General features: G+C 31.9%; 1 protein-coding gene across 4 annotated transcripts; it reads left to right on the top strand.

Moving 5' to 3' along the window:
- The first annotated feature begins 127 nt into the window (after window positions 1–127).
- On the top strand, window positions 128–25,261 carry LOC148615231 (uncharacterized). Of its 4 annotated transcripts, none has more exons than XM_088589946.1 (17): window positions 128–249; window positions 1,721–1,885; window positions 2,630–2,725; window positions 5,643–5,666; window positions 7,658–7,816; window positions 9,088–9,186; window positions 9,560–9,698; window positions 12,183–12,352; window positions 12,603–12,674; window positions 14,977–15,042; window positions 15,519–15,628; window positions 17,198–17,258; window positions 19,496–19,528; window positions 20,434–20,597; window positions 21,118–21,238; window positions 21,662–21,733; window positions 24,972–25,261. In XM_088589946.1, exons 1-16 carry the CDS (start codon window positions 169–171, stop codon window positions 21,731–21,733), a joined length of 1,632 nt encoding a protein of 543 aa, XP_088446072.1. In that variant the 5' UTR covers window positions 128–168; the 3' UTR covers window positions 24,972–25,261. The 4 variants fall into 4 exon arrangements, with proteins under 4 accessions (XP_088446072.1, XP_088446070.1, XP_088446073.1 ...); XM_088589944.1 differs by lacking the exon at window positions 24,972–25,261 and adding an exon at window positions 22,926–24,177; XM_088589947.1 differs by lacking the exons at window positions 5,643–5,666; window positions 24,972–25,261 and having other exon boundaries at window positions 21,662–24,177.
- The last annotated feature ends 434 nt before the right edge of the window (window positions 25,262–25,695 follow it).

The raw sequence follows: 25,695 nt of genomic DNA, 5'->3' as shown, positions 1-25,695 counted from the left end.
AGGTGAACGGGTCCCTCCGCTCCACTCTGGATCCACCACTGTATAGGAAAGGACTGAATAAATATGAGTTTCAATGAATAAAAACCGGAAAATTTTTAGGCCTTATTTGTCATACTTTTATAATGGCCATTCACCGGAAGTGACATTAACCAAGACAACATCAACAATATGGCGGAAGAAAGTAAATCACCTCGGCGAGTGAAAATAAAAACACCCGTTATCGATGACAAGAAAAAGAAGCATGTAGATGTATGTATATTGTGTAGTAGGCATTGCTTATAAGCGAACAGCGCGTTTGTTTATGACTAGTATAAGGTTTCACTGTAATGGCAAATAGTTGTGTATACTTGTATAATTGTAGGTACTTAGACAGCAGCTAAGACTCAGTAAGAGAACGAACGTAATTATTTGAAATAAAATTATCATAAAAATATATTAATTATTTTTTAAATATATAAAATTTAAGTATATGTTTTGAGCTTTAAATGCATCTCTTCATTTACCTGAAATTATAGCATTTCAATATTGTATTCACATACAAAAGGGGATGACATTGATTGCAATGTGACACCCTCGAAATGTAAACATTGTGTGTATTTCCAATTCTGTTTTGCTACATAAGTCAAATTTTTAGACGTTCAAGAAATCACTGATTTTTTTTAAGTAATTATTGGGAATACTTGTTGGTATGATTATCATATTCCCCATGACATATCATTTCCAGACGATGAATTTTCATTCTCATCACTCTGCACCCCACTAATGTGTATGTGCTTGTTGTTGTAAAGCTCTTTGCTTTTGCTGCAGCTTTGTTGCAGCTTGAGCTGTGCTCACTAATATGTAGAAAGTTCTCACCCAACAGCTCCTCAATTTGGGCCAAAATTCTTGAAAGAGTTATTGTTCTTTATCTCTAGTGATACATGTATCTTACTAATTTTTTTAGCACCACCTGATGGATAGAACTACTTTGATGCATGTATGACTACATTTCCGGCATGCTTTTGCAAGAATAAATTCTTTCTGCACTTCAAGAACTAAATTTCCCAAATGCAAGTGAATGTGAAAGTGTTGCATTTAACTGTTAATTGCATATTTACTTGTACTCTGAACAACTGATTTGTACATGTAGATTGTGTGTTTTGTTTTATACAGTACTGTACATCACTAAGTTAATTTGAATGAAAATGACAGGTCTGTAGTCTATTGTTTCTCAATTCTGTGAAACATTTTGTATACCGATAGATGATTTTTTTAAAATATGATAACAAACCATTCATACTGGATAAGTGCAGCTTCTGCACATATTGATTGATATTTGGCCTGTCAATGACTGGTCTAGTGTTCGATGTTGAAGGTGAGGGTATAACTTTTAAAAAGTTTGTGAGTTAAATCATGCATTCTTCTTGTAGTTGTAGAATGTGAATAATTTTTAAGACTGGAAGAAATGAACTACAAAACATATATGTACTTTACCCGACAAATTTGTTCAATTTTCAGCTATTAGTATGAGAAGAGTTTCTTCTTTTTGCATCCAAAGTGCTTTAGTGTAATGGATATTCTGATGTGGCCCTGGACTACATGTATGCTGTTAGTAATAGATACATGTAGTCCCTATGCAGCCCAGTTTAAAAATTACATGATGTAGGTGTGTTTAGAAATTGTGTGTGTATGTGATTGTTTGTTTGTTTCATTTTTGCATTCCTCTTTCTATTTTTCACAGGACTCTGATACTGATGTTGAAACAGAATTAGGAACCAACTCTCGCCCCCAGTCTGTTAAAATAGATTTGACTAGAGTGAGAAGTGCTTACTCAGCAAAAACCCACAAAGAGTCTAATTTACCACCAGTTTTGACAGAATATGGAATGGATGATGAGAAACACAAGGTGATTTTTTTGTCCCCTACCCAAAAGAGATGGTGGGACTTGCACAGTAATTATCTGTGCCTGTCTGTCTGTATATCATCATTGATTCAAGAACAAAACTCTTTATTTTATGGTTGAGTGGATTTGTTATAATTTGGCTGGATTGCAAGATACAATATATACATTTTACCCTTGATCATGTGTCAAACCATAAATTTGCATCAAACAATTTAACTGGAGTTATAAGCATTCCCACCTGTAGTTACATGTATCTGTTTTGTTTTTTTTTTTCATTAAAAGATCATGATTCCATCAAAATAAAAACATTTAAATTTAATTCAAAAGTGGTCTAAATTGTCTTGCCATTTACATGTTTGATTTTTGTTTGACCTGATCAAAACATGGTATTATTTGAATTTGGAATTATTTTTGTTTTAAGATAATGAGCAAAAAAAATATTTATAAAACATACCCTACTAAGGGGGTTAGTCATGCCATCATGCATCATAACTAGCGGGGGTAGAGAGGTAACAAATGATTTTACAAATATTCCACATTAAAATAATACCTTTTTCAACCTTACTAGACACAGAAAAATACCTCTCTCAAATTTGAATTTATTAGTGATTTGACCATACAACTTATAACTGTCATAATTTGAATCTAAATTCCATTTGTAGGTTATAAAAAAAATTGTTGCTATCCACTGCCTGTTGATTTTTTTTTTTTTGTTGGTTCAAACAAATTGAGTTTTTCTGTTATTAGGAAAAGACTAAGAGAAGGAAAAAGAAAGTAAAATCAGATAAAGAATATGAAGACAATGATGGTAGTAATGAAAAAAGGAAAAAGAAGAGAGAGGAGGTAAAATAAGCATAGATTGGTGCTTGAGTTTCTTAACAATTCCTTTCTAATTGACACAATGAATTATGTATACCTTTATCTTTGAGCAGAATGACTTCATTTTAATTCGCTTATAACATGACAAATAAACAATGTAGAACATAGTGTGATAGATTTAATAAAAAGCACATTCATATGTATCTTAAGATTGATCATATTAGTGTAGCAGTCACGGTACTGTTTTCTGTTATGAAATACTTCTAGTAAACGTGTACTCACCAGTATCTCTGGTAAGGATTTATTCACCTGAGTAGATCTGTTGGGATTAATCGCCAGTTCTTCTGTAGATATTGATTTCTGGTTCTTCGGTTCTTACCTAAGACTTTTTAAGTACTACATCATTTATACAGGTTTAAAAGTACATGTATGCTATAATTTTCAAAAAGAAAGAATGTTTGTGATAAGTTGCCATAGTATTGGAAATCAACTTTTTAGGTTATTATTTATTTTTGCATATTTGATAAAAATGTATTCCATATTCATAGCAATTTGTCTTTGTTATTTAACAATCATACATGTATACAAGAAAAACTCTTACCGCTGTGACATCTATGACAACACCGCCTGCACAAAGTCCAACGCCCTAGACCCCTCAGCCAGCTAGGCTATATAAAAATATAGCTTTTGCTGGCCGGGTCATTCCTCCTGTCCTTGTAGGATTAATCTAGGGCTGTAACTTAGTACATGATGTATGGTAGTACGGGACAGTTCATTTAGATGTTATTATGTAGGATAGAGGATCAAATTTATGATGCATGTCACAACAATTCAGTGTTACACAAATGTCTCAGAATGTGACGACTCAATTCGCTATACTGCATATATCAGATCAAATTGATACAAGGAAGAAAAAATTCCCAACGATGTTAGAACTGTCAAATTTGCAATGCATATTTTTGGTCGTTCCCTCCACGGGACTCGAACTTGTACCACTGTGATATCTATGGCAACACCGCCTGCACAAAGTCCAGTGCACTAGACTCAAGTTATAGAATTGTTGATGTATTTCAAGTAATTATACACCATAAAGTTGCAACACGATGAAAGTCAGTACACATGTAGATGATAGTATAAACATGTTTCCTATGCTTTTTGATAATTCAATATATAAAGTTATTTTTTTTCCTTTATGCAAGCATCTTTTCAGGATATTCATGCTTTAGTTTAGAATAACTTTATATTGTATATGGAATATTAGACCCCTTTATATTTACTGTGGGGTAGTTGATAGGCTTTAGCTTTCATAATACATATTTCTGCAAGAAAAATTATTTTGTTTACCCCAAGCCGGTATATGTCTTACATGCTCATCAACTACTCTACAGTTTACATGAAAGGGTCTATTCATATTTTTTTACAAATGCGTAGGTATACTGCAGTAACTAGCCAGTTGTATTCTATATTTATTACTTCACTGGTTGGTTTCAATGAGTGAATGATGTTCAATGGACATTAACTTGGTTTGTACCTTTAAAGATGTCAAGTTTTCATTGTTTTGTATCTTTAATGTTCTAATATACCAATTACAGAGAAGTAAAAAGGTAAATTATTCTGGTTCTGGTTGAATTTATACTGTTTTTGTTACTCTAGAGCTTCATTCCTCTGTGATTGCACATGTAAACAGAATGAAACATTTTAGAATTGCTTCCATAAGATAATGGATGAGATCTATATAAATGTTGAAAGATAAATGTTCTTGCCTTGAAAAATTTAATTCTTGCATGGTATTTGTGTTCCACTATTTTTGCTTTTAAAAATCTGCTTCATGATACCAAACGTACAGTTTTTTTCTTAGTATATATATTGTATTTAAAAGAGTTATAATATCTTAATTTTTCTCACATTGAAACAGATTTCAATTAATTTACAAAGTGAAATAAATCATGTACATCAATGACATTTTTGAACCAAAATGCCACTATACTTGGTTGCTTTGTTATTTCCATGACAAGAAGGTCACATTCAGTAAATGTTGCAATTTCAATACTTTTCCTTTTATTTCCATTATTGCAAAGTTTAGGGGATACAAAGGAATCACAATGTCTGTTATCTATTTGTCTGTCTACTTATGTTCATTGTAGGCACTACTCTCCCTAAAGCATATAAAGGTTGGCCTTCATATTTCATGTTTGTAAAGCAAACTTATTATTTTTGGATGTTTGTATGGGAGAACATCTCATTTGATGGTTTTACAATTTTAATGGTCTAGAGCTTGTTAGTGCAACTCTGTGTGAATGCTTCTGTTTTTAATGAAACTTTTTGTGAAGGCTTAGCATCACACATGTACGTAAATGTGCATGAAGCAAAATACTTGTAAGGGGAGATGATCTAAATTTAGACTTGTAAATACAAACTCCTCTTATACAGTGGATTTTTGTGAAATTACACGTGTATAATGTTAAATATTGTAACCAGGGGTATTAATTAGTGAGCTTTTTCACAATTTTAGCTTGTAAAACTCTTGTGAATTATGTTGAATCTTTGTCCACACCTGCTATGACAAACCTATATTTATTTTATATACTGTAACCCAGACCCTAAAGTATGTATCATTCACTATTCTGAAGACATAGTAGCAAACTGTCAATTCTTACAAATTTTGCCCACCATTCAACCTTATTAAGATACTTTTCAAAGGCATTTATCTTCAAATATGAATTTATTACAGTATGAATTTTTGTAATAATGATAGCTAAAGCAGCTGGTTTTATTCATTTTAATCTGTTGGAGTTTTGTTTATATATTGTGATATTTAAACTGGAAAAAGGCAAAACTAATAGATTTAGGCATACATACAACTTGGATTGACTATGGTTAAAATTCATTTATTTACAAAAACAAATTTTATATATGATATTTTTATTGTTTTTATGTTTAGATGATATCACGTACAACTTCAGAGGTATGGGCTATTGCAAATGTTTCCTAAAACTTTTACTTTCCATAAACATCATGTGAAACCAAGTGTACTATATTTTTCTTTTTCGAAATCTCAAAACTACAATGTGCTTAGGTCAAATAAAATTAATTGGTAGATACTCATCCTTTCCCACCACTAAAAAATTGGGGCGTAAATTTAAAAATCAGGATTTGTTTTTTGTTTTTTTTTTTTTTTTGTGTCAGTTTCTAGTATTGAGATACAATAAAACACAAACCTTCATTTCTTGGTGACTAAATTGATGTTTCTTCTCTGAAACTGATGTGACTATGGATTTAGAATATATCTATACCGGAAATAGCTAAAATTAGGCTTGCAAATATCTGGTAAGAAATAAAAAATAAAATCCTTCCACCCGTCCCATATTTTTTTTGTGAAGATTTGATGAGAATCTACCATTTAGGTTTACTTGACCATGATTACTGTGTAATATAAACACAGCAGTAAAGTTAACACATGCTTTGGTTTGAATGATTTAGATAGAATGTGGTTGAAATAATTCATTTTACTGTAATTAATGTCTATTTTGGCGGCATCTTATCTAAAAGCTTTCATTCCTTAAAATTTTGTTTGTTTATTTGTTTTGTTTTTTTTTAAAGAAATTATATTGTAACACTTGTTTCTCATTTACGCTAAGTTTAAACCTCCAAGTGAGAGTGAACAATTCAGATTTGTGACATTTAACATGCATGCTATTAACTAATTTAAAAATTACTTGGTTTGTTTTAGTTTTTTTTTTTTTTTTATTTTATTTTTTTTTATTTGCATGTTTAAAGTCAGAAATGATTTGTATTGGATAATTAATTGTTTCAGTCCCTCTGGGACACAACATACATTCCTTGTTCTATAAAACTTTAAAAAATATGAACTAATAACAATAATTTAGTTTTAAACAAGAATCTTTTGCTGCGATTGAAAATCTTAAGATTTACTCCTCTCTTTTGATTCTGCTCATAAAGATCTGATTTAATATCCCTATTTAAGGTCCGTTCAGGGGTCAAAAGTAATGCATAGCTAACTAACTAGTAACAGATCAATTATTGTCATCTTGACCATGTAGTCAGTTTATTTGGAGAAGACCAGGGTTTCACTCATTCCTGGTAGCAACGGTTTCACTCATTCCTGGTAGCAATTTACCAATTGTCACAGAGTCTTAGGAAATTCTTGGTTGAGACTTCACTACCTTTTTTCTACCATTTGGTAGGAACACACACCTACAAGCTTTGCTGCTCCTGACATTTGATCATTGAAGAGGATCAAGGGAATCTTAATCTATTAATGTTGCCCCTTTGACTTCTTGTAGAATACATTTCTACATATGGTTATTAGTAGAAGGTTAGAAACATTCACAATATGGTAATTTTATATGGAATTAACATTCATGATCTGAACTGCATGCAAATATTATGCTCAAACTGTTATGTACAATACATGTACCAATAACGTGAAATGATAAACCAAATACAAATTAACCGTATATGTTTTAACTTTCAGGTTTTGCATGTTCTGGTCTCACGAGACATGAATGAACTTCTAATGAAATACAAACTCTTGCTTATTATACTGCTCAACAATGCATGCACATATTTCTGGAAATGCTTTATAATGGATGGTTGCACTTGCATGCAAACTTTTAAACATGAATCAGGAAGTTATTCCAGACACACCATCTTATCCTTTCTCCGTCTACTTTGAAGATGTAGAGTTTTATAAATATTTTGTGAAAGGGGTTTCAAATGGATATGAATTAAAGCACTCAGTTTATATTGAAAAAAGTGATCAAGATACTTCATTAATGAACACATTTTACCATTGTAAAAGTAATTTGAACAAGAATTTGCATTGAACTCGTAAGTTTTTACTATTATTGTATGTCTATGATAAAATGAGTTTGACTTGATTAACTATCAATTTTAGCATTTGTAGTATTATATTAATTGATGGATATTTTTCAGAGATACCAGCAGATTATGGAGAACCAAGAAGATGGGGGAAACTTTTATTCCAGGAAAGTATCAGGCATAGTGTCTAGAGTGAAAACACAATCAGACAGTCGATCACAAACCCCAAGAACTCCACGCACACCCAGACAGGAGGAGGAGGATTCAAACAAGGTAGACCCTTTTATATATCAAGATTTTTCATTATAAGAACCCAGAAACCTTACTGATTGATCTACTGTATAGCTACACTCTTTGAAACATTCATGTTTCCCATTTCAGCATTCATGCATTGTTTATTGTGCATTTTGAGCTATTTGTACTTAAAAAAATACTTTACTGATAATGCACAATAAGTAATTATATAAGTGATGTTGGAATTCAAATAATCACTTCCTAATGTATATTTATATCTATATATGTGTATGTATATGTATATGTAGATATAGATATAGATAGTCAAAATGTAAGAGTGTCTCGGGAAAGCTTTGGGATGAAAAAATTACAAACAACTTCTCCAGATGGAATAAACGGGAAAAAAATAATCCATTTTTAGGTCTTGGTCTAAGGCTGGTACAGCACTACATGCTATACATTAATACGCCGTACTACTATATTTTGACTTTTTTTAATTGTTTTCAACAGTTAATTTTTATTTCTAATTTTGATAAAAAGAACCCCTTTGTTATTTTCATTCAGGTTCCTTATCATTTGCTTATGTGTACCTTTGATAAAGGTACAATCACCCACAGCGTACGTGATTCAGCTTCTGAATCTGTTTTGATCTTGAACTTTATGAGTCTTATGCTGAAGAAGGATATCAGTTATCAGAAATATTCAATGTAAATTTTAAATTGTTGATTGTTCAATTTTCTTTATGTTAATAATTCCTTATTAAACCCCTTACAGATACTATTGGTCAATCCAGCCACAAGGAATGTAGGGCCTCACATGGGATATCATTAGGGAGAATTAATGAAACATGTACTTCTGTGTTAATTACTTTAAGAAAAAAAGTACATTTTTTTTATATTGCAAAAGAAATGTAAAGAATAGAAGACAAGTAAGGAAGGTGTCAAGGAAACTTTGCTTAATGTACAAGTAAAAACTTTCAATTTTATTTCCTTTTTTTTTGTCATATATGAAGATGTCCACTATAACATAATATTAATTCTGGCCTTTGAGGGGATATATAATGTCACAATAGCCTTAGGCTCTTGGAATATAAATCATAAGCCATGAATGTGACATTATACCCCGTCTAAGCCCGGAATAACATATAGTCCAAACATAGGGTTCTAATTGTTCTTATTTCTTAGATAAATATTGACTGCTGTCAATCCATGACCTCAGACATTATTTTCACTTCTGATGAGTAAATGTATTTTATATATTAAGCAATTTTCTTTCCAATGATGGTATAATGTTTTTCTTACATTTTGTAGAAATTTCAAAACTCCAAGCAGAAGAAGAAATTACAAAGACATGATCTGACCACAAACACAGAATTTCTGCGATCTATTCCAAAAACAGAAATGGCAAAGGTGGGTAATTTGTGCTTGTGAGCATCCATATTAATATGAAAATATTTATATAGATTTATTCAAGTTCTTAAGAATTTTTGTAATTGTTTTTTCCCACAGGAAAGATTATTTGTTTCCATATGACAAATTCAAGAAAATTTCCTTTTTGAATTTTTTTTTTTATATGGGCAAATGCTGACCAATATTTTTACTGGTCAAATCAGCATACATGAATGTAAGTTAGAACAGGTACATTAGGGTCGTATCGATAATTTTTGTCAAAAAGTTTTAAAAAGCAGGAATTTTACTTGTTAACTAATAAAAACAAGTTCAAACATAGCAAGGCATCCTTCCCTTTGTACCTATTGTAATAAGTGAAATCTGACAATTTTAGATCATAGAACTACAGGATAAACTTACAAAGGAAGGAAAACTGAAGACACAAGCAGAAGTTGACAGATTCTGGCATGATATAAAGAAACCTGATGTTTACATGTCTTATGTCAAACCTCAACAGTCCAACCAAACTTCAGGTAATGACATAAACACTTAATAGCTTATTACCAACTTTCTGTAAATGCTAGTTATTCTAGTTCATTAGCTTGAATTACATATAAAACATTACAACACAAGCTCTAATGACATAACAGAAAAATGATACACATAAGTTATATGTCAAACCATTGATAGAATATAACATAAGTTATATGTCATATGTCAAACCATTGATAGCATATAACATAAGTCATATGTCGAACCATTGATAGCATATAACATAAGTTATATGTCATATGTCAAACCATTGATAGCATATAACATAAGTTCTATGTCAAACCATTGATAGCATATAACATAAGTCATATGTCAAACCATTGATAGCATATAATCATTGTTTGTTAATAATAGTCGTATGTCACATGTTCAAATATTTGGAAACTTCCATGAATAAAACTATATTATCATTTTCTCTTCTCATTAAAAAGGGCAAGCATATTCCTATTTTCTGCCAGATATCCTTATCTCCCCATGGGTGAAATAAAACGTGATGTTTATGACATCACATTAAAACATTCAATGACGTCCTGTAAATACAAAAGAATTTGCAATCAGAGCATTCAGAATTGGTGTACTAATCACAAAATTAATTTTTAAAGTGAGAAGACTAGGAAATCTCAGCCACCTTCACTCCTGGGTCTCTCAGATTTCTCTGTATTGCACTCTCATCAGTGTTAGATTCTATGAATGAAGTAAAGAAGATACAAACTTTAAAAAACAAATTGTAACAGAAGAATGAATGTCTTTATCAAATTATTTTTTTACATTCTTTCATATTCCATCTTATAACGTCTTTTAAAATCTTTTAAAGATAAGATTTATGAACTAAAATGAAATGTAAGAATGTCACCAGATTACTTTATAGCATTATAAAGTGGAAATTCCTAAGTAAACATTTTCCCTACTTATAATGCTGTCTTATTGTAATTATACATGTATGTATAAGTACATTATTATTGGAGTTTAGTATTATCAGGAAGTGGACCACCTTATAACAAGCTGATTAGACTTGGCTGGACTAAGGTGGTTTATAAAGTTTGAGATTGGACTAATTGGCTTAGATAGGATTAGAACTTCTTAAATCAGTCTTTCCATTTATTGGGTTAACAAATTTTTTAGTTTGGACTGTGCACTATTTATATTAAAAGATTATGAAAATTTAGAAAAGATTATGTATTAAAGAATAAGAAGATTTATTTAAGCTGTTTAATATCTAAAGGGAGATTACTATGGATATACATGCTGTTTTACAAAGTATTTATTTAATTAGTATCTGTTTTGATCAGTAACCTGTAATGTCCTTCACACCTAAATATTACATAACCTTCTTATAATAAGCATAATTATATGTACAATAGTTGTGTTATGTAGAGGGCATTATCATGGTAAATGGACTGCCCATGGGACAGTAGAGGTCATTATCATGGTAAATTGACTGCCCATGGGACTGTAGAGGGCACTATCATGGTCAATTGACTGTCCATGGGACAGTAGAGGGCATTATCATGGTCAATTGTCTGCCCATGGGACAGTAGAGGGCACTATCATGGTCAATTGACTGTCCATGGGACAGTAGAGGGCATTATCATGGTCAATTGACTGCCTATGGGAAAGTGATATTGCCTATTGCTGGTAGATAATTTTTTCCTATTTTTTCTGTAAGTCTACATTGAATTAACATACTAGAGAAACAGAACTTGATTTCGAGATAGAGTCAATTGTATATGGATTCTGTAGAGAGTTTCACTATTTCACAAACTATAAAAGAAACTAGTGGATAGAATTTCTTCTAAATTTGTATGAAGAACACTTAATTGACATCCTTTTATATTTCAAAATGAAAATTGGGGGTCATTGAACTTTTTTTCTTGTATAATTAAAAAAAAATAAAATTCTCATTACATTTTTATAGAACATTTTCCTGCCAATTGTCTCCCCTTAATAGAGACACTATACAATTACTCGTAATTTTTTCAAATTTTTTTTTGAGCAACTCGGCAGGTGTTTCTAGAAAAGCAGAGGACACTTACCCTACCAGTGGCCCTGGTCCTGAACAGAAAAGAATGTAGTGTTATAGTGATGATCTCTACCTTAAACAATGTTGAAGGCATTACTAGTATTACAGGGGCAGTCAAATTATTTATAATGTCCTCTTCATAAGTAGCTATTTTGTTTTTGTTTTTGTTTTTTTTTTTTCATTATAGATTTTGAAGTGGGCATTAATATGTGGTAATGCCCCAGACATACATAGTCTTGGACTAATAAATGTGTAAATACCAATTCAGAAATAATTGAGTATCAACATCATACAGCTATTAAAATGTACTTCAGATGCTTAATTATAGCTTTATAAGTACTTCTGGTTCTATTACACAGTTACTGCTATATACTTCAGATTACTATGCATACTTTATGTACAGATTGTACAACCCTTTTATAAACAAGTGTATCATGTACTTCAGGTTCTACGTCAGGCAGTACATTGAGTCGAACTAACATGGAGTCCCATTCTGCAGTTCTAGCATTACAAGATATACCTGGCAGGTCACTTAGTCAGATCTCAGAAAGGTCTTCTGTTCCACCTCACTTCAAAGATACACAAGATTGGGCAATCACTCAACAATTTAAATATGTAAGTTTATGGTATGTTTTGTAAGCTATCTAAATCATGTTCTTACAAATATTTTTACAATTCTGTATTTAAAAGAAATTGGTACCTTACATGAAATAAAAGTCTATTTTCTAATTGCTAAAATATTTGCTGTTATTTCAACAGACGTATTTCATTTTGAAAATTATCTTTAATATTATGTTCTATGCATTTTTTATTGTCAGATATCAGAAATATTGCTTCAAATGATTGTATTATAACTCTCTTACAGCAACATTCTAAATCTAATACCCCAGCACAAAAGACAAAGCCACCATCTGACCTAGAGAAGAAATTTCCAAAGGTAAACTGTAAACATTTTGACAGTGTACTAATTTTCACTGTTTTTGCAGTGGACAAAATAGTGTGCAAGTAGTACTTGCAAAACAGATTTTGTTAAAAGTTTATGATAGTGAAAATTGATTACCCCCCCCCCCCCAATTATGTTCATTTGACAAAATTTGTGAAAATTAGCACCCACAAAGACTAATTACTGTCATTCCTTGTCACATTATGACCAGAAAACAAGACCACCAGAAACAAGACTTTTAATAGTACAAAGTATGGTGTGATATTTTTTTTTTTTTTAAAAAAAACAACTGCTTGGACTTTAACCAATGCTATACAATGTAAAAAGAACTTCTTATTTGGATTTGTGGCCACTTTTACTTGAGTTTTGAGACTTCAATAATGAATTTATGCAGAGGGAAGTTACTTAGATATTTTTTTTAAATTTCAATTCAACTGAAATGAAAAGGACAGTATTGTTCCTCGGTGAAACACTATTCAGTGGAGTATTTGTTGGTTACTTGTTTATGTTGTTTTTCTTTACTGTAAGTTTGGACATTCTCGCCAAATTATTATAGGATTGAACAGCTATATTTGGTTGTTCATGCATGTATGAACGGATCTCGGAGCTCCCAAACTCAATGAATGGCCAAAGGCCGTTCATGTAATGTTTTGGAGTGGGGAGATCCATTCATACATGCATGAACGACCGAAAATAGCTGTTCAATCCTTATAATTCTATCTGACAGTCAAAGTTACTCTCTGAGAGCCTCAGTCCGTTATATTGATACACTGTGTTTATGTTTACGCTTCAATACACACATATTCCTTAGCACACGTATGGGAGCGCAGATGAATATTTACACATAATCAGCTGCACAACGACAGTGAAGGTGGCATGGACGAAGTGATAGTTGGCATTGAAAATTTCGAGATGTAAACAATTTAGCAGGAATATAATCATTATGGAAATACAGCAAGCAAGAAGGAAAATTACAACAAGGTGTTTTCAAGGGTTCAGTCAGACTCAGTTATAAGTTTTTTCCCCGAGCTGAAAATTACTCTCTGTATACAAACTTGACCGGTAAAATCAATGTGCATGTAATAAACTATTCTTGCGCTATATTATGCTGTTAAGTTCGTTGCCACACTCCTTCGAACTACACAGCCACCATATTGGTTTCAAGTTGACTGGCGTTCATGCATGTACATGTATGAACGATCTGGCGAAGTTCATGCATGTATGAACTTTCTGGCAACGATGTTCTCAACCAAAGGCTATAAGCATGAAGAATCTTATGATTAGAATTATTATTATTTTAAATTATGTTACTTGGTTGTCACCACTGTACTAGTACTACATGTAGTAATTTAATTATTGTGGTAAAAAATTATGATAGTATACCAGAGTTTCTGAATTATATCATATTTAGGATTTCATTTAATCCTTATGTATATTGATGCTGTAAATTTAGTGATAAAAGTATTAGAAAGAGTAATCAAGGGAACCAAGGCCATAGCGGTAATCAAAAGAATGTAATCCAGGGACAAAGACCAAAAATGTAAAACAGACATACACAACAAAGAACATAAAGTAACTAAAATCATACATACAAAGTAACAAAAGTAAATGAGCAACTTGGACTCCACTAAAAACTAGGAGCATGGACCAGGTGCACCGGCAGGGTAAGAGTCCTCTGCTTTTCTAGAAACACCCGCCGAGTTGCTCATAAAAAGTCAAGTCTGGGGTATACAAACAAGGGAAGGGAAACTATGACCCGTTGAATAAATCAGCCCTCATGGTGCTGATGGACACACCATAACAATCCATGAGTTCACGATAACGACCATAAAACTTCTGTAGTGATGACTTCAATCTTGTAGCAACATAACCCTGTTCCAGAAGCCCACTGGTTAGAGTTCCAGTGCGATACAAAAAGTCTGCGTAGCCTCGGCAAGCTCTGGTACAACGTATGAGCCGTGATATGAATACTCCATACGCAGGAGCCGAAGGGATGCCGCCACAGACGAAAGGAAAGTCGACAATTCTGAATGAAAAGTCATCACGTTTGTCATAAAGTTTGGTCAATAGTTTTCCTTTACCATTGATTTCTAAGTGTAGGTCAAGATATGAGGCTGACTTCACAGTGTCTGTAGTATCCTTCATCTCAAGTTAGAAAAAATCAGTATAATGTATTATAGTTCAGGGTACATGGAAGTAATAAGTACTATACATGTACCATGTTCTAATCATATTTTATATTGCAAGGAAGTTAAACAGGTTACTTTTTCATGACATATTTTATCAATGTTTACAGACACAAATGCCACAGTTACATTGTTTTACAATGGATCTTGGAGAAAAACCACCCGATCCAGAACAGGTACTTCTGTATACAGTGTTGGAGTAGTCAGTGACATGATAACCAAATATTTTCTTGCTATGTGGAATGAAGTATTAAGATTCAAGTAGCAATCCAGATGAGAATTATGTGATTCATGGTTGGAAAGCCTACATAATTTTATTATATTTTGTTTTGAATGTTGCAGTAAACAGAAAAATGTGGCTTTTTATATGACAAATGATAAAAGTTATGTAGCATGTACTATAAAATTTAAAATTAAGGGAGATAACTTTGTAAATGACACAAAAATACAACAGACACTATTGAATTTTCAATGTGAATTATCTCCTAAGAGCAGACAGATTGAAACATTGTTAGAAAAATAGCTATCATATTTTGGTTTTAACAGATGAGAATGAAAGTCATGAAACGTTTCAATGCTTAACCAAAGATGATAGAGTGTTGAAGCGTTTTACCAGTAATTGATAAAAATGTGAACTTATTTATGTTTTCAGTTGGCTAGAGAGGCAGAGTTGAAAGTGAGAATAAAGCAGAGGAAAAGATTTCTTCGTAAACTTAACAGAATGCATCAGATGGCCATGGCAAACAATGCTGCAACCAACAGGTAAGCATAATTACATTGTTTTTGTTGTTGACATATTACATTATCCATAGATACCATAGGCTTTAATATGTCCATTATTATCATAATGTAATCAGAATTACAGGGTATTTTGAAAAGTAATTGAATAAATTAAATTACATGTAATCAGATTTTTGGCTGATTAACGATTACAATGATTATTTGAAGAAATGTAGTCAATTACAACTGATTAATGATTACAATAACAATTACCCCATCTCTGCATTGAATAGCGTAACCTATTGAAGAAAAGATTTAAGTACCATTCTATTTGAGAATCGTGCAGTGGGTGGCACATCATAATTTTCAATTTGTTTTTTTTTTTTTTTGGCCTCAAAAACATTCAATACATCTAGAAAACATCTGAAAAGCTATTTGAATTTATCTTGAAGCATCAGTGAAGTAGATATTTTTTGACTCCTTATATAAGGAAAAAGTGCTTGAAAATTTGTCTGCCATTTTCCACAGTGCATTTCAACTAAATTTGACCTATCAATTTCTTAAAAAAGCAAATTTTACAAACACTTTGATGGTTATTTCTGGAGATTATGAGGTATAAATACTTGGATAATACAATAAAATATCTGTGTTTTCTTCTTCACATGCCACACCTTATACAAAGTTTGCCTGATTCTTAGACAAAGAAGTACTTAATAGACTTTTGAAAGTTTTCCAGTCATAAAATATTACTTTATTATATTCATCTATCTATCAATTACTAAGATTGTGCTCTGTATTTCTTCAATCTGATATATTAGATTGGAATGAAACCTCACACAGTTTTTCAATATAATAATGTAATTGACACATTTAAGTTGGGATTTTTTAGGGGTTTACCAAAGAAAAAATGGGGCATACTTGATTAATTTAATCTTTGTCCTTATTATACCTCAGCTGCTTAGTCTTATCCTCACCTTATAAAAGTTTCTCTGCCAACAGTTTGGTAAAGACTCATAGTTATAAGTCAAAGTGTTGACTTTAGTCTGTATTACTACTTTTGTAAACAAACTTATTCAAAATATGTGCTGCCTTACATTATAGAGGTCTACTTACTTGTCCTGATAATATCTATAGTACATAACAGTGTGAATGTATAATTGTAAATGGGGTAAAAAATTGCACATTATTCATCAGTAAGTCAATTGTAATTCCTATTGAAATTTTAAAAATGATTAATAACCTAGGATCTTACAATGTTTCATTATTCTTGAAGACATTCAGGACAATTTAAATACTGTCATAATATTTTTTTCTGTTAATGGAAAAACTACAGTTCATGAGGAATGGATATAGCAAAATAATGAACTGTAATGGAAGCATGAATAGTGCCCTATTTAACCTGGTTCAACCCACCTTTCATTTTGAAACGTCTGTACTAAGTTAGGATGATTGTGGTGGTTTCTCAACTTTCTGGTTTTTACCCTGATATTGCCATTTGTTATACAGACTTTCCTTTTGTCTATTCCATTTAACTACTGCACAGAATTTGTCAGTTTGGTAATTTTGTTATTATCCTTTATTATATACCTAGATTTAAACATTTTTTTTCAGAATCATTGAGAAGCATGGTGAACTGTCACAAATATTTGATGGAAATACTCTGAGGGACCTGGTAAGTTTTAAATGTGTTTTTATTACAGAGACATCACTTCTCCCATATATTTTGATTGCTGAGACATCACTTCTCCTTTATCTTTTGATTGTAGAGGCATCACTTCTCCCACATCTTTTGATTGTTGAGGCATCACATCTTCCATATCTTTTGATTGTAGAGGCATCACTTCTCCCATATCTTTTGATTGTAGAGGCATCACATCTCCCATATCTTTTGATTGCAGAGGCATCACTTCTCCCACATCTTTTGATTGCAGAGACATCACTTCTCCTCTACTTTTTGAATGCAGAGACATCAGTTCTCCTTTATCTTTTGATTGTAGAGACATCACTTCTCCCATATCTTTTGATTGTTGAGGCATCACATCTCCCATATCTTTGATTGTAGAGACATCACTTCTCCCATATCTTGATTGTAGAGGCATCACTTCTCCCATATCTTTTGATTGTTGAGGCATCACATCTCCCATATCTTTTGATTGTAGAGGCATCACTTCTCCCATATCTTTTGATTGCAGAGGCATCACTTCTCCCACATCTTTTGATTGCAGAGACATCACTTCTCCTCTACTTTTTGAATGCGGAGACATCAGTTCTCCTTTATCGTTTGATTGTAGAGCCATCAGTTCTCCCATATCTTTGATTGTAGAGACATCACTTCTCCCATATCTTGATTGTAGAGGCATCAGTTCTCCCATATCTTTGATTGTAGAGACATCACTTCTCCCATATCTTTGATTGTAGAGACATCACATCTCCCATATCTTGATTGTAGAGGCATCACTTCTCCCATATCTTTTGATTTAAGTAAATCTGGTGTGACAGAGTAACATTCTATAGAAGTATTCTGTAGTTATGTTTTGGGTATTTTCTAACTAACATTTTTTTTTCTATTTTGAATATTATATCAAACTATTTTTGACCTGGTGGTGGATAAGACGGCAATAACACAATAAGTGGCCTAAAAATTCCTTTGTAATTGTAACCAACATTGCAAAATACAGTCAAAATTGTCTTAAGTGACCTTACAAGGGAGAACATAAAACATATGGTCTTTATATATAGATATTTTACATGTAATGCATTATTCATGGATATGATAGTACCAGTTACTTTTAGTACATGTTATTGCTTTGTACAGATTGTTGTTATGACAGGTTTTAATATGAAAATCTTTCATAGTTGTTGGAAAATTGTGCATGGCAATGTATATTGAATGGATGTGATGGCACTTTTGGACCAACTTTTGACTTGGATGAATGTATATATCAGCTCACAAATTGTGAAGAAAAAAATACTTTCCAGCATTGAAAGTAGGGGGGTTTACTGTTTGACACTTGTATGTTATTATGTATGTCAGTCTGTCTGTCTGTCAGTCTTTTCTTCATTACAGTTTTTCTCTGTTTGTCACAGTCATTTCACTTTGAATGGATGTGTCATTTTTTGGATTTGATTTTGGGCATGGACAACAATATCTTCCAGTTTGATGACTCTATTTATGCTTTGTCTTTATACCAAATTTTGGATGAGGGAGTATTATTAGGGTATTGGCTCACTAAGTTCTTGTCACTTTTTATAGTGTCTTTGAAGTTTTCAATTCAGAAATTGTTTATTTCCTTGCTGTCTAACAAAGATAGCCTTATTTTTGACCATGTAGAGGTTTAAGTCTTACAGAACTGACTATGTATACTATATTTACGAAATTCTCTTTTCTTTTTGTAGACCTTTTCCTGTTACTGCAGGGTTATTAATGAGCATGCTATATGTCACATACCTCTGTGAGGTAGGGCCTAGGGTAGAACAAAAGAATGTTGATGCAGAATTTTTTATTAAGCATGCTCATTGACTATCCCAAAGTGAACACAAACAGTCTGTTGTTACATGTAGTAACACTATTATATAACATAGTTATGTTTTATAGGTAGACATAACTTTTTAAAGATAGAAATTACTTCATCCAGTGTTAATTTGTTTGACAAACTGTTTTCGTCATTATTTTTAAATCAGTATTTCATTTGTAGAAATATTTTTTTTAGGGGAATTTTGGCTGTCAGTTTTGTATAATGTACATGTGCTTTGTGGATCAGTCGCTACACTCAGTAAAAAATACAAAGTAAAGTTATTTGTTATTAGTAAGACATTACTAAAGCTTTAAAGGCCATTCTTTTTTGTTATGTGATGGAATCATTATTAATGGGTTTGTTTTATGGTTTCCATTTTAATAATTTGTTTCAGAAATCTCTCTATTGTGGGATGCAGAGTAGCCTCGTAGGTCACACAAGCTTTTACATTAATTCAAACTTCTTGTTTGTTTTTTGCACACATGTGAACTTGTTATAAATGTTTCTTTGTATTGTTGTGTAATTTCTGTTTTTTTTTCTTTGGATTTTTTTTTTTATGAAACACAAATCTTTGTATTGGTTTTGATAAATTCAATGTTGGTTTCATTGTTAGGAATAGAAGATATAATTCATTGTGTTCTGATTATATTTATTTAAGACACATTTACATCAAAGATTTTTTTCATCCAGCTCTTTTTAACTTAAAAGTAAATTATGCTATTTATCAGGTTTTTGCACAAAGGTTTTCACTCCTTGGTCAGGCACCTACAAGAATGTGTTTCTGTGAGATTGTGTTGTCACTGTATAAAGGTTTCACAGAGTTCTTATTTAACATGTCTAATAGAAATTTTATACTGAAATATAAGATTGAAAGACATATTTCATTTCTAATGTGTGTTTATCATGTGTCCTTTGTCAGAACCAACTTCACACTGTGAACTTCATTGAAATTTGTAAAAGGACTTTAACAAATGCCACACATACAACTGTTAACAGCTACTTATATATGAATAATCATAGTTCCTTTAAAAGTCTGCTTTTTGATAAATATTTTTTTTATATTTGGAGTGACACAAGTGCTGTCTTTGTACTAACACATGTAACATTACTATCTTGGTGTAAAACACAAGTCTCTTTAAAGAGTACAATTATTTTCTGACTTGTGATATTTAATGTGTAATAGTGTATAATATGTCACTCAGACGTAATTTTGCCTATCAATACAAAGAAGGTATAACAAAAATGTTTTTGAAAATTTAAAAACTTTGAAAAAAAATGAGAAGCTGTTAAAGTTCTCTTTTTTTTTCTGAACATGATATTTTGGTATTTCAGCTATCCATCTTGCCTGCTCCAGAGGATCAGTTTATATCAGAGGAAGATGTGAGATTACCAGACTCAATTTATCCTGCCCTTCCTCCCCCGAGTCGTGGGAACACATCAAAGAGTCGCTCATTAGTCAGCAGAGAATCCAGAGGATCATTTAGAAAAGAATCTAGGTATTGTGATTTTATATTTGCAAGGAAACAAGGGCTATAAAAACAAAGCATTTTGTAAATTTTATTGTTGTTATGCCTGCTTGTACGAGTAATGGAAAAAGGATGGATATAGTGGAACACAACCATCAGCAATGACGGTGGTATTGGCTTTTATAATCATAAATGATGTTGGCTGTTTTTGTGGTCTTCTTTGGAGAGAAATGACAATAAAACATGTTGTGTGGATTTATGTGGACATAAAAGACAGTTGGACACTTTGTAGGGAATGGTACAATGTGTTAACCTGTGCTGGCCTGTGTGAACAGAAATAGATGTGTTTTATCTGACAGGATTGATAGTATGCAGTGTGTTTGATTAAATGACTAGGAATGAAATCCGTACATTGTATGGGCTTGACAGAACAGGATTGACATTGAATTTTTGTATTTTCCAGATCTTTATCAGATTCTCCTTTTAAGGACGTGTTACTCTAACGTGTTTTTTCTCTGTCAACTGATACATATTTTTGTTTATTTCATAGTCGACAGAAACTTGGATCAAGAGGGAAGTCTAGATCTATAGAAGCCCTACATCCTCCTCAGATTCCCCATTCACAAGTGCCTTTAACTCTAGATGAAATAAGACAGAAGTCCAGAACAATTGTAAGTATATCCTTTAGTTTTACATCACCCAAACTGTTAAAATATGTTTTAATGCTATGAAAAAGTGAAAACAAATATTTCCTGATAATATAACTATGGTAACAGCTCACAGTCTGTTGTGCAAACATATATTTAAGATTAGAATAGAATGTAATTGTTAATAATTTTATAACTTAAGTGGAACCAACATTGTAAGTTATTTCTTTCATGTGTTTTATATTATTTAAGTCATTATTTGGTTAGGTAATGTTAATATTAAAACAATCAACCAATCAAATAACAATGTGCAGGAATTTATGTGGTAAGAAAAGAAATAAATTCATTACAAAATATGACCAAAATATGAATACTTATGTGAGATTAAGATTGAGTATTCATGCTCTTTTAATTTAAACAAATGAAGTATTAACTTATCTTTTGTAGGATGCTAAATGTTTGAGTACAAATTGGATAAACTACATGAGGTCAGGTAGACCAGTGCCAAGCGAGTCATAAGTAATTAGAGTGCATATGTAAAAAGATTGGCAGTTGATACTTGTGATATTTGTGGCTGTGATGAAATATGATTTATCTCAGGATGAAGTCATACTTTATATGTAAAACCAGTGTCCTATATTGTTCAAAGTGATATTTTTTAGAAATTTTTATGTGCTCCAAGAAGGAGCCATTTGATATGTTATCTCTTTTTGATGCAGTCTTCACCAAACATTACACATCCCATTTCATCGAAGAATCCATATTTGTTGAATTTCAGTCATTCGTGCAATTGCCAATTGCTGTCTCATCAATACTTAAAAAGCTGTGAAATGCATTTATTACTAAAATGATTTTGTCTTTGAAGCTTTTTACATTAATTATACACGGTCACATTATGTATTGATTTGTGAATAGGTTCAAAACTTTCAAAGAATTTATTACTTTTTTAAAGGCTTGTGTTTAGATCTCCAATAAGTGACAAAGAAGTTTGTTCTAACTATCAAATTTTCTGAGGAGTTTTAAATTGGAGTATATAATGTTGATTTGTAAAATGTCTTGTTAAATATAGTATGCAGCAGGTCTTTTCATAAAGACATTGGATTGTGACGAAGTAAACTCAATATTTGGAAACAAAAGGTGAAGGAACTGTTACCTTTATTCATAAAAAATTGCAATAAAACTCTTAAAGTGAAAATTGCTTTTTAATGTAGTGTAAGCATGGATATGTAGAATCACCAAAACAAAAAACTAAATGAAAATTCAACCCCAATAAGAATCAGTGTTCCCCGTTTTTTTTTTTTTTTAAAACTAATCCCAACTAAATCATATTTCGGTCAATACCTCACAATATCTTAACCCCACAGAAATAAATGTTTCTACATTACATTATGAAGCAATTTTCATGTTAGGAGTTTTACTGTAATTTTTTAAGAATAAACATAACAGTTCCTTCACTTTTGTGTTAAATGTTTTGTCACCCTTTATTTGCTGCAAAAAGACCATTTACAAATATCTATTGAACAGGCCTTGAATTACACCCGAATGTCATTACCACTGGTGATCTTAACGTGTATTTATGATACTCACAAGCATCTAGGAGTAGTGTTGCCTTCGGATTGTATGTGGTCAACCCAAGTCAGTCCTGCGAAAGCTCAAGTTCACTCTGAACAGATCAAATTTGAATATGATATATCATACTTATATTTTACAGTTTATTTACTGAAATAATCTTGTGAACGATGAGATGGATGTTCTGCAGAATGTGCAAACAAATTAGATAAAATACAAAATGAAGCTGTCAGAATTATAACCGGTCTTCCAAGATATGCCAGTATTGAATCTTTATAATTTGAAACTCGTTGGGAGACATTAGGAGATTGTCGACGAAGACATAAACTCTGTCTATTCCACAGAGCACACAATAGTAAGGTACCAGCATATGTAAGAGACTGTTTAACACCTATTGTAGGCACAACCAGTCGATATAATGTGAGAAATGTGACCAACTATGTTTATCCTCAAACCCGTATTGAAACTTTTTCGAAGTCAATCTTTCCATCTGCTATACGATTGTGGAGTGGCTAAGACGTACGATTGAGACAGGTACCAACCTTTGACAATTTCAAACAATTACTGTAAAATAAGTATTCCGTGTTCAAACCACTTTAAGATTATTATGATGAAATCCATTATATAAGCTTAATATTTTGCATACAAGACTACGTCACATGGGTAGTACACTCAAAGCTCATCGATCTGTTCAGGGTGGGTTTGGTGCTTGACCAGAAATGCACCTGTGGCTGGCCGATTCAGGATAGTATGCATTTCTTTCTAGAATGTCATTTGTATGTAAAACAACATAGATTATACATAGATAATTTTCCGGATACTGGTGAAGGTCGAATAACTATGATTTTATTTGGTAGCGCAATACTTGATAACTCCAGCAATGCTGACAAATTTAAAACAATACAACATTTTATTCAGCACACAGGTCGACTTTGTTTAGACTGATCGAAATACCTTTGGCATTTTTTTTTCTTATTTTTTCTTATTTATTAATGTGTTACGCCAAATATTGATTTTTTTCCCTTTTGTGATTTGGACCTGCTGTTGTAAAAGGTTAAATTATCAATTTCTGTACACTACACTTGTCGTTATTTTGTTCAACAATTTATTATGTTATATTTCATGTACGAAACAGACCATGTGAGTAGGAATAACTCATGTCTAATCCAAATTAGTTTTATTTGCAAATAAAATATGTTTAAACTAAACTATTGGTTAAAATATTAAATTTGATAATGCGATAGATGATCACACTACTTTACCCAATTAAAGGAGACGTGACACAAAAAATATCATTTTATAAACGTTTGTATTTATGAAACTTTATTATATTTAAATACGGATCTAACAAATGTTTTCTCATCAGGTTAGCGCCAAATAAAGTTCGAATGACGTATTTGTGTTTTCACGACGACGTAATTAATATGCACAAATGACAACCGGAAGTAACGCTCAATCCCCATTTGGGTAAATTGAAAATGCATACATTTGCCCGAAAAAAATCAATACATCTTCGAAAATAGCTTGTATATGATGCAGAGTGATCCACTGATCTGTGTATGGGTACTATAACCGTGTTAAGAATGTTAGAAGACAAAAGTTCTTCTCGTTTTCTGTCAGCTTTTCATTTTCGTTAGGCAAACATTCCCGTGTTGGATACATAAATGGTACAACTTACATAGTGAAACTCTGTGTATCGTTCTTTCATTGCCGCTGGGATATATATTAATAAACAGGCCCGGTAAACTTAATCATGAGCAGGAGATTTCGTGGACGGCTTCTTTTATCTTTTCAGGGTTGGGCAACCCGTGATACAGGTGTCGACGCAGGTGTATGACTTCGATATGATAATTGAAATATAATTCTTTTGTCTTTTTGATTTTGAAATAAAACTGCATGGAGAATTTGACGCATTACACAGTATATGTATCATAATAGGTGACCCAAGGTGAATTTAAGGGAGCCTAAAAAGTTCAATCTTACATGACAGAACATAATGAAGTATTTCTACCTAATCGAACAGAAGAGATGTCGTCTCATTATGGATAGTCTAGTCTCCATTCATGTATTAGTTTAATATTTCTGACATTGTTTATCATTTTCTTCTCGAAGTGGTTTAAATTGTTACAACTGTCAGTGTTTATTCGCTTGCAAACCAAAACTTTCAATATTTTCACTCTCATTGTAGAAATCATTCAACAAATGCAGAATCCCCACGCATCTATGAATTGAGAACCAATGACGTAACACGATCACATGGCTAATTAAAATGCGTATGACTTGGGTCATCGTCGATTTTGAATGAGTTTATCTTCAATTAAACGATGTAAGTGAATAAAAGGGGCGTTTTTATTATAAATATGAAGTGTAATAAATCAAATAAACCAAAAATTAAACAAAAAATTAAATAAACTGTGATCACTGTACTATGTTCGTTTTTCAATGAATTGTTTTATTGGTTCTACAAGAAAACTTTAATTTAACGGTTGTTATCACTTTTGTCAAATGAAATGTGAGGTTGTTAGCTCAATCTGTTACGTTGCCATAGTTAGGCATCATGGGTGTCTCGTGAAGCAAAAGCGAACTCAATGCTGACTGCATGGGTATTTTTTTTAACAACTCGTTGTTATGTTGTAGCCATATCAACCCTAGAACAGATTTGCTTACAATTTTGTAGTTACACTCTTCTTTTGAACCAAAATGAAGAACTTGGGGAATGTTTTTTTTATAAAAACAGAGTGCGCTCCAAGTTTTTAGCTGAGTTTGGGTTGCTCATGTTTTTAATTTATGTGTTCATTTGTGTTTTTTTTTGTGTTCTGTTTGTTTTCTTTGTCAAGGCTTGGTCTCGAATCATGAAATTTCTATTCATTGTTCTAATACTGTTTTTTTGTTTGTACTTTATTATAATTAGA

Source organism: Perna viridis, chromosome 6 (assembly GCF_037379345.1).
Source record: "Perna viridis isolate PV_CMFRI_1.1 ecotype Kerala chromosome 6, ASM3737934v1, whole genome shotgun sequence".
Lineage (NCBI taxonomy): Eukaryota > Metazoa > Mollusca > Bivalvia > Mytilida > Mytilidae > Perna > Perna viridis.
Note: the sequence above shows the minus strand (reverse complement) of the source record. Positions and strands in the feature narration are given on the sequence as shown.

What these genes read in the sequence shown, in the direction of transcription:
- LOC148615231 (XM_088589946.1), top strand. Translation starts at nt 169, where the DNA reads ATGGCGGAAGAAAGTAAATCACCTCGGCGAGTGAAAATAAAAACACCC. An exon ending in GGAAAAAGAAGAGAGAGGAG is followed by an intron (nt 2,726 to 5,642) that starts GTAAAATAAGCA and finishes TTTTATGTTTAG; the next exon opens with ATGATATCACGTACAACTTC. An exon ending in TAGAGAAGAAATTTCCAAAG is followed by an intron (nt 12,675 to 14,976) that starts GTAAACTGTAAA and finishes CAATGTTTACAG; the next exon opens with ACACAAATGCCACAGTTACA.